General features: G+C 47.7%; 1 protein-coding gene across 4 annotated transcripts in view; it reads right to left on the reverse strand.

Annotated features, from left to right (window-relative positions):
* The window catches only part of ZNF608 (zinc finger protein 608), an 84,022-nt gene extending 79,373 nt beyond the window's left edge, over nt 1-4,649 (reverse strand). For 3 of the 4 annotated variants that reach the window (XM_088054596.1, XM_088054594.1, XM_005528112.2), the window contains exons 1-3: nt 4,612-4,649; nt 4,255-4,414; nt 81-1,127 (exon numbers count right to left, since the gene is read on the reverse strand). In XM_088054596.1, the coding sequence (XP_087910722.1) occupies nt 81-965 (885 nt within the window). In that variant the 5' untranslated portion in view covers nt 966-1,127; nt 4,255-4,414; nt 4,612-4,649. Of the gene's footprint in view, nt 1-80; nt 1,128-2,084; nt 2,299-4,254; nt 4,415-4,611 lie in introns of those variants that run through there. The other variant, XM_088054595.1, reaches the window with a different exon arrangement.
* Between the last annotated feature and the right edge of the window lie 5,223 nt (nt 4,650-9,872).

A 9,872-nucleotide genomic window follows, 5' to 3' on the forward strand; every position in this document is an offset into this window, starting at 1 on the left:
ATACAGTCATGGGACACTCATGGGACACTTAATATAGACATGGGGAAACACAGAGGAGGTGGAGAGGAGCTTTGTCCTACCTTTTCTGTTTTCAATTTCTTGATTCGCCTGTGGCTCTCCTCCTCCTCCTCTTCCTTCTTTACCAAAACAGAGTTCCCCATTAACCCTGAATCCGGGGTACTTTTGCTCACCTCCCCCACAGCAGAGGAGGTGCAGTGGAAGGGGCTGCTGCTTCCACCACTGCCTCCCTTGGCCCCGAAGCCATAGAGATGCCCAGAGGGAATTTGGCTATTGCCACCCCCACTGCCATTGGGGTGGCCCTGCTGCAGATCATGTTGCTTGTCTTTCCTGGATTTTCCTGCATCCTTATCCCTCTTGGAGCCTCTGCTGCCTGGGGCTTTACCTGGTTTCTCCTCTTTGTTTTTCCCACAAGAGGACACGGTGGTAGTGTTGCTGGTGTTGTTATTATTGCCGTTTGGGTTACTGCTCACACTTTGACCCAGTGCTGAATTCATGCCAGTTGCCTCTCCAGGGCGCCCTTGGACTTCCTGCCTTTTGCCAGCACTGCTGATCTCAGGAATCCCATACAAGGCAGCAGAAGGCAGAGATTTATTAGCATCCTTAGAAGTTTTACTCCTTTTCACTTTTGATTTGCTAGTCTCTTTGTGAGAGGAATTCCCCTGGGGAGCAGAGGGTTGAACAGAAGCAAATTTTAGGCCATCAGCTAAGGCTGAGGTAGCATTAGCCCCACTGGAAGCCAGACCCCCGCAATCCTTGGAGCTGGTGTTGCTGCTGCTGGTGGTATTAGAATTATTCATCTCAAATTTCTGTCTGTCCTTCTCTAAGTCGGCGTCCAAATCAATTATTAAATTCCCGACGCCGATTTCCCAATCATCGCCACTGTCATAAGTGTCAACTGCGTTTGGATCCACACCTTTTCCTGCAGTGGAAGTGTTCAATGACATCCTGAAGATGAGATCTCTAGAGTAAAAATCCGATGAACTTTCCTTTGGAGATGTGGGGACATTCGTTTATCTCCGTTGGGCTCTCTCTTAAGTTCAACTCTTCTTGTCTTCCTCCCCTAGGTGTGTCTAGGCTCACAACCTGCAGTCCACATCCACGTTGTCCTGTGAGGAGGGAAAAAGTCAAGTATTTCCTGTCTGGGTGTTACCACAATATAACGTCACTCAATAAAGAGGGGGCAAGGTAGGGGGGAGCGAAAACATTCACCATTGCTACATTCTTAAGTTTGTTAAACCAGAGGCAGTGGCTATGGTGTTTTTATAATGAGCACTTTTAATCTAGTTGTATACCAATATCCACAACCTCTCTTAAAAACCCATGTCCATAAAAAAGAAGGAAAAAAAAAAAAAGAGAAAAAAGAAGGAACAAAAATTATCTACATTATTTAAAACCACAAAGTTCAGGAAATACAGTCATAGACGTGGTGCCTTGCTGTTGGAGCACATGTTGTAATCTAACCCGTTGGACCACCACCTAGGCACGAAAAGGAGAAAAGGAAGGACACGGATTCACTCTTCACTGCATTCCATGGATTTTGTGGCTTTAAACCAGACCCTTGAAGTTTTGTGAGTCTCCTGTATTATCTTTTACCCCCCCTTCCACTTAATCTCTTGGGTGGGTGGGGGAGGAGAGTGCTAAGGGAAGTGGGAAACCTCATTTTCCCTGCCACAATACATCTTCTGTTAAAAACAACAACCTACAAACTCAAATGTTTACTGGAAGATATTAAAGTCCATAAGTTAAAATAATAATAAAAAAAAAGTGCGAAGAAATAAAAATTCTTTTTCTTAAAAAAAAAAAAATCCCTAAGATAACAGTTCTAAAAGCAGCTCTAATGTATTCCTAGGTCACACAATTGTTAGGTCTGTTAAATATAGTATTACTGACTGTACAGGAAACTGATTAAGACATACACTTTAAGTGATCTGCACCAAGGTGGCCTCAGTGACCGCAAATGAGTGTGTGTTTGACAAAGCTTAGTTAAAACGATTTTTAAAGGGATCTCTCCCTTTTACAGTCGACTGCCGAAATATTTATACATATATATGCATAATGCTTACCTTTAATCCTTTATCATTTTTAATTAAACCAGCAAATCAAAATGCTGTTCCCACTCGTCTCAGCAACAACTCTGTGCCTCATTTTACTTAAAGAGCAAGTGATCATGAAGTAGAAAGCAAGTATCATCTCAGCCAGTATAAATCGGTCAATAACATATCTCCCCCTACTTTGGCACACGAATCAGAAGTCCTTTTTTTTGTTTGTTTGTTTAGGTTTTTTCGTCCTTCCTTAAGGAAAAAAAATAAAAGAACAAAGCAAAAAGAGAAAAAAAAAAATGCTGTGCCTCACAACTTTACGAGCTGGGAGGTAATATTTCACATTCAGAAGTGAAGCATCAAGGACAAGATTTTTTTGTTTGCTTTTCCTGAATAAGCACCGAGAGGTAATAATCACCACAGTAATAATTTTTTAAAAAGGAAAAAAAGAAAAAAAAAGAAAAAAAAATTAGCAAAAAAAATTAAAAACAAAGAAAGAAAGAAAGAAAGAAAAAAAAAAATGTTTCCCCAACTTCACACTCCGTCTTCAGCCCCGGACCTGGGAGCCATCCCGATCAGTAAGTAATGATCCCACGAAACAAACCTACAGGCACCCGGGTGTTACAAGACAGAATGTGCTAACATCGGGATAAATTAGTGAAAGGGAGGAAGGAAAAAAAGAAGAAAGGACTGAAAATCTGGGCTGGATTCCGCCTGTTAGTTGGGAAGTGGCATTTTTTTCGCCCGTCCTGACAGATCTGATTTCTTGAAGTAACTTGAGGGGAAACGGGCGGGGGAGGAGGGGGGAGGGGGGAGAAGGGGGGCGAGGAAGAGAAGGAGGAGCGGGAGGGGGGGAATCACTGATCTGATAAACCGGTTATCAAAACATTTTGTGGGAGTGGAGGAAGGACTGCGTGCTCTCAAACGAACTAAATTTTCCCAGGGGTAAGATTTCGGGGAGGGGGGTGCCTGTCCCCGTCCGTACGTCCGTTCCTTCCCGCCCCAGCCTTAGATCAGCACTTTTTAAAAATAGTAATAATAAAAAAAAAAAAAAAAAAAAATCAGCATAGGCACGTATCAGTTTCGAAGTGCTGTCTGGGGGGGGAAAAAAAAAATAATAACAACGGAAAACCCGTGAGCTTGGGCTAGTCAGTCATGCGGTAAGTAATTCAGTAATTAGAGTCCGAGGAGATAAAGCAGACGACCTTTTTGTCAGGACAGATCGCTCCCACCTTATTGTCTCAGTAAACCTCGCAGTCTACCGTTATCGCCCCTTCCCCCTTCCCTGTGTCTCCCTCCCCCCATGCCCAAGTCAGACGGTCTCGGAGCTTTAGCTTAGTATTTTTAATTAGCGGGCGATGGGAAGCTAAAAGCCGTAATGAATTGCCGGTGGCGGGAGGGCGGGGGGAGGGGAGGCGCGGCGGGGCCCACCGCCCGCGTCACGTGACGCCGCCGGGCACCATTGGCCGCCGCCGAACGGGGCCGGAGCGCGGCCGGGGCCGCCCCTCACACACCCGGCGGGGCGGGCCGCGCCCTGCCCCGGCCCGGCCCCGCCCCGCCGGCCCCGCCGCCTCTGCTGGAGCCCCGGGGTGCCCCCCAGGAACGCCGAGCCCCCCGCCGCCTTCCCGGGAGGCGCCTTTACCTCAGGGCTTTCGCTTCCCCGCGCCTCGGGGCCGGCAGAACGAGACGGCGGTGGAAGCGGCTGAGGCATCAGCCGGCGACGGACGATCCCACCCCCGCCCCCCAGCTCCAGCCTTCCTGGTGTCTCGGTGTGACACATGCGAGGTGCCTCCCGGTCTGTCGGTGCCCCATCGCTCCTGCTAACGAGCGCTCTCGGGGCCGGGAAGGGGGGGAGCGGGGAAGCAATGCAGACTTGGCTGTAATCGTGTCACTTTTATCCCCCCCTCCCCGCGCCCTGGGTTAGTTAAAACCCAAAAAAGGCACTACGCTTTAACGCCCCCCAAGTACCCCGTCAAGTATGATTTGTGTGGCTACAGTGCTTTCACCCTCTTACTTCCCTCAAATAACTCACCCTGTTTGTGGGATTGTTTGGGGGCTCTTTTTTCCTCCTTTAAAAATCCCCAAGAACCCTAGTTATCTCAACTCCCAAAACTCTTTAACACTCCCGTTTGCAGAGAAAAAAATAAAAAAATCCCCTCTAAGTGCTATAGACACACCACGCAACCGTACTTACGGTCTGTATTGGATCGAGTTGACCTTTTCCTTCTAACTGCATTGAGTGTGTTTTTGTTGCAGCCGCTTTTTATTTTAGGAAAAAAAAATTCTAATGTCTTCAACAGATTTATTGTGTTTGGAGGAAGAGAGCACCAGGTATCATGAACCTTCCTTTCTTTCTAGAAATAAAACAACGACAAAAAGAAAGAAAAAAAATGAAACCAAAATAAAATAAAAATAAGAACTGGGCAGAGAAGGCAAACCCGGCATGTGTGTCTGTCCCCTCACAGGCTGACACACAGGCACAGGGGACAGGGGCGCTGCCCCCACGGCAGCGGCCGAGGCGGGGGAGTGGGAGCCTCGCTCCGCGCGGTACCTGAGAGGGACTTTTCTTTGTTCGCGATGCCCTTTCCCTGCCGGCCAATCAGCGCCCAGCTTTTATGAAACCGGGCCCTGCGATTGGCCCGCCGCTCCTCCTGCCTGCCGGCGAGGGCGAGAGACACAAACACGCACCCGCTCGCACCCCCGCACTCGCGCCCTGTGCCCCGCACGCACGCCCGCTGTCCTCACAGCCGCACACGCTGTACCCCCGCACGCACGCCCGGAACCCTCACACGCTGTACCCCCGCACACGCTGTGCCTCCCCACACACGCCCGATAGCCTCACAGCCGCACACGCTGTACCCCCCCCCCACATTGTACACTCACACGTTCTGCACTCACACGCACACTACGCACACGCACGCAGCCCCTCGCTCTGCAGCCCGCAGCCTACGCCAAGCCTCTTTGCTGCAGCCAGATACAAATCGTGTTTCCCATTTCAACTATCCTACATAACATTGAAGGCTTAGAGGGAGGAGAAGAAATGGGGGGGGGGGGGGGAAGAAAAGAGAAGAGAGGGGGAGGAGGGGAAAAAAAAAAAAGAAAACCAAGGTAGAGTGTAGCTCTGCCAAGACTCACACTTCGGGAGGAAGACTCCCTCCTTTCGTTTTAATTTAATTTCAGTGCAGTTTTCGAAGCCATGATGAACGATTTTTCTGTGCCGGTTTCAAAGAGGCAATTTAGAATCTCAGTCATAATTTTTAAATGCCCCCTCATTCAAAATTATAACAGCTTGAAGCCAGCGAGAGAGAGTTGCTGATATACATGTGCGATTATTTTCGTGCTTAGTGGAGGAGAAAAGCAAACAATGTCTGGAGGAAGGGGCTGAGGGGAGGTTCAGGGTAGGGCAGCACCCCCACCTTTGCTTGGGGGGTCACCGAGGCGCTGCTTCGTTCTCGGATCAGCCCTCATTGTATTCACTTTTTCAGCTCCTCATGTATTTTATTACATGTTCATTTTTACAATATGGCTTAAATTAGACAGGTCGGGTTTTATTCTTTCTTTCTTCCCTTTTTTTTTTTTTTTTTCTTCGTCTTTTTCGGAAGGAAGGGGAGCAGAAAATAACCCTTTTGTTTCCAAACTGCTGATTTACTGCCGCACGCACTGAAGTGTGAATGCCAGCGACCCTATAACTACCACGTGAACATCCTTTCACAGGAATTAGTAACACAAATCTTCCCTATCGGGCTTTGTGTAGCTCGAAAATATCCCCCTTAATCATTCCTTTTGTTTACGTTGGGAGCCATTATGCTACACCACTGCGTTAAATTGCGTTTAACCCTTCGCGGACGGCGAGGGTGGGATGGGGGTGGCGGCGGCTGCCGCCCGCGGGCACGGGGTGTCGGGAGGTGGGGGGCACTGCCTCTGGCCCTGAAGACACCCTGTTCCTTTTAACACCCTTAAGCACGATCTACTCTTTTTTTATTACTTTTTATTTTTTTCCCCTCCCTTTTTCCTATCTTTGACTTTTTTTCCCTTTCGTCTTCTTGATCTGGCTGGGACTGATCTCCCTGTGAAAATCGATACGGGATGTTTTTCTTGCCAAACGTACGCATCGCCCAAGTCAAAATTTCCGGCAAGAAGTCAAAGCGTGGCATTTACGATGTCCTGCACACCCATGACAGGGCGACAAAATACCTCTCTGGATGTCGTCCAGCTGAGCAAACCACGCGCGTCAGCGTTCCCGCGTTGTAGGCTTCCCATCAAAGGGGCGATTAGTGGAGAGGTACCAGAGGCGCAAACTCCTGTCACACCCGGCTTTGCTGCTGGGACTTTGTGGAAGGTAAAACAACACTAGTGGGAGTAAAAAGCGCCCGTGGCGTGGGACCCGACTGCTCTATGGCCAGTAGGTCACTGTGACCTTGGGCCCTAGCAGAAAAGCCTGCTCTCCAGGTCCTGTGGGCCCCTCACGCCATGGGCATTGGGGTCACCAAGTTATGCTACCTTGGGAGGCCTTGAGGCTGCCCGGTCTGAGACTGCTCCGTTTCTCCTGTGTAAAAATACTTCCCCTTCAGGGGCTGATAATGAAGGGTTTATTAGCAGAAATATGTTCATTTTCAAGGAGGCCCTTGATCACATTAAATGTTTAAGCCATTACAAAGGGAGGTGGTGGGGGGGAAGGTAAGCTAGAAAAAAGGGAAAAGTCATAGCATGTGTGTAGCGCAAACAAGAAATGCTGGGGTGTGAACAGTGAACACATCCCTGCCCTCCCACCCAGACAGTGGGACAAGGCAGGGATAATCTCAAGGAGGGCCTGCGAGCAGCCACTTCCCAGCCGGTGTGGTTGTGGAGACGGCTGCAGACACTGCCACCCTTCCCCCAGCAAGGGGACACTTAGGCCCAGCATCTGCAATTTGTGGAGGGGTGGGCTTGCATAATGTTACAAGGTACCGAAAATCACAGTTTCCCCGGGGTAGCTCTGGAGTGATGTCACTCACTGGTTAGCAAAATTTTAAGATCAGCAACACCAAGCTTTTGGTCTACTTAGTTGTGGATCACTATTCCTGTTTCCTTATAGTATGTATTTTTCAGATTTAGGTAATGGCCCTGATTTTTTCAGTATCGACCTCTGTTTAGACACGTTTCACTTTGGGCTGCTTCTTGTCTGCAAAATTACAGTCATTTTCACATTATTATACAGTGAGTAGGAGACGGTTTGTATTTAGCGTCGGGTGGGGGAAGGGGTATTATGGGAAGTGATCTGCTACGGTCAGCGCATAATTTCAGCCCAAAGAAAATTGCTTCTGAATAGATGGTCTGTTAACTAGCCAAGGAACAGCCACTGGGAGAGATTGCAAAAATGCCTTTGCTTTATCTGCCTTACACCATCATTTTAATTTTTGAAAGCAACAGTCAGTGGAAGAGCCATTTCTCCAACCACAGAGGCCAACTGATGGGTAAAGTATCCTTAAAAAACATCCTTAGATCACAGATTTCAGAGGGGAGCCTCCCCTCTCTCCCCGTTCCATCCTGGCTTTTGTGCGCGAGTCTGCAGAGGAGCCTGTTCAGCGTACCGCATGGTTACCGAAGCAGGGTTTTATTTATCCATTTCTGTGGCAGAAATTACAGCAAGACTGCTCGTCGGCCCGTGGGTGCATCTGCAGCAGCTGATTCCCATGAGTGGCTGCAAAAGGACCACTTAACTCATACTGTCTTGTCAGGTTGGGAACGTCAGTATTTCAGAAAGCGGCCAAAGCCCACTGTGTGATTTAGTGGCTTTTCCACTTTAATTTCTACCTGCTCCCCAAATTTAATTACAACTTTGTATTCCTGTGCATTTTACAAGACAGACAAAAGGCCAATAAATTAGTGATGTTTGTCTAAAATAGGAAATTTTAATTGATGCGGCTGCAGACTCCTAATAATAGCAAGAGATCACCATTCTTCACTCAGCCTGGTCCCTGTCCGATTTTTTTTTCGTTTTGTCGGGAGGGTTGTTTGAGTTTTGTCGGTTTTGGGTGGGGGGCTTTTTGTTTGTTTTCTTGTTTGTTTGGTTTTTTAAGCCTTGCCAGACATACACATCGCACACGCTAGGAAAAATCACCGTCGAAAGTCTCTTTGTTTAGCGGTGGGCCCGCGAAGGCTGCTCTCTCTGCCCGCAGCCCGTGCGCTCTGAGGAGAAGCTGCTTCCCGCCCCTCCCACGACCGCGGGCCCCGCGCGCTGCCCGCTCCCCCGGGCGCTGAGCGGGCGGCGCCCAATCAGCGCGCCAGAAATCGCTTTCGCGGCCCGCCATTGGCCGGCAGCGCGCGGGGCGGGGCGGTGGCAGCGCGCCCGCCGTGCCCCCTCGCGCGGGCCCCAGGGGAGCTGGCGGGGGAACGGCGGCGCCGGGTGTGAGGGGAGCCGTGCGGTCCCCGGCCCGCCACCGCTGACACCTCTGGGGTTAAACTTGCCGGGCTAAACTGCAGTAATGCCTCCTAGTCCTACCGTCATTTGCAGCACAGCCTTAATTGCCTCCCCTCATTCAGCCTCCCTCCACTTCTCCCTTTGTTCCCGCGTTCCATGTTTCAGGAGCACGGGTACGCGTCCGTACCTCCAATCTCGGCATTATAGACAGCATGTGTGCAAAGATTAATCCATCCTTCTCTTTCTCTCCAACATTGCACCTAAGAGAGGGCAAAAAATCCATTTCTCATCAGGACTTACTTGTCAGACTAATTATGTAGATGAGTGGTGTTTCTCTCCTACACAACGTTTTGCACATAGAAGTTTTCTCGCAATAAGATTTGAAAGCAGTGAGCTAGAAATTGTATTGAACTGAAAATTTTGAGTTAGCACATCCTTAGAACCCTCGGAGTATCCCACAGTATTATGGACGAACTTCCAATTGATGTGCACCAACTACTGGCTCTGCAGATTAGTTGTGGGTAATTTATTATACCATTGCTGACTGCCAGTGATCCATAGATCAGAGTGTGGGAAGTGATGATACAAACTACAGAGGAGTCATTATATACTCGGCAGATACTTCTGTTAGATACCACTTTTTTTTTTCTTTTTTTTTTTCAGATTGCAGTGCTGACAATGTTTGCTTCTTTAGAACAGTCCTTAGACTCTTTTACATTTATCTGCATATTCACAAGGAGTCTCAGTTTGATACCTAATCCAGAAGTCAGTGTCTCTGATGTTTCAGCATTCAAATATAAATTCTATACGGAAACAGAGTGCTGCTATGTTGTTTATTGAAGAGCAACAAAGATGACCTGACAACTAGATGGAATGATTTATGAAAGAGCCTCTGTGTCCATATGTGTATTTATTTGGAGGTACAGAGAGAGTAAAAGGTAAGCAAGATAAAAGCTATCCTTCTGAGAGCTCAGAGAAAGAAAAGAAAACAAAAGAAGAAGAAAACGAAAATAATTTTAAAAAGTGGGAAAAGAAAACGGAGAGAAAAAGAAAAAATAAAAGGAAAGGAAAATAAAAGAATAAAAGAGGAAAAGAAAAAGGCAACAGTTGAAAATAAACAAATAAAAATCCTAACAGTGAAATGTGCTAATCAGTAGAATAAATGAGAAGGAGGCTCCTAAGTCCCATAGCATAGGCTTGAAAATTAGGCTGGAAAAAGCACTAAAAATAAATAATATGGGTAATTACTTCATCGTGGCATTAGAGTGGACTGAATAACCTCGTAAGTCTTTCCTTTTTTGTAAATTAACAGCTCTCTGAAGTTCTGCTGTAGAATTTGAATTACAAACCTTTTACCTAGACATGAGTATAGCCTTCAGTTCATTGTATAGATTGCCAATTTTTCAAGTAAT

The sequence above is a fragment of the Pseudopodoces humilis genome, chromosome 4, assembly GCF_049639895.1.
Source record: "Pseudopodoces humilis isolate 2021_Gansu_Grassland_sample_001 chromosome 4, ASM4963989v1, whole genome shotgun sequence".
In the NCBI taxonomy this organism is placed as follows: domain Eukaryota; kingdom Metazoa; phylum Chordata; class Aves; order Passeriformes; family Paridae; genus Pseudopodoces; species Pseudopodoces humilis.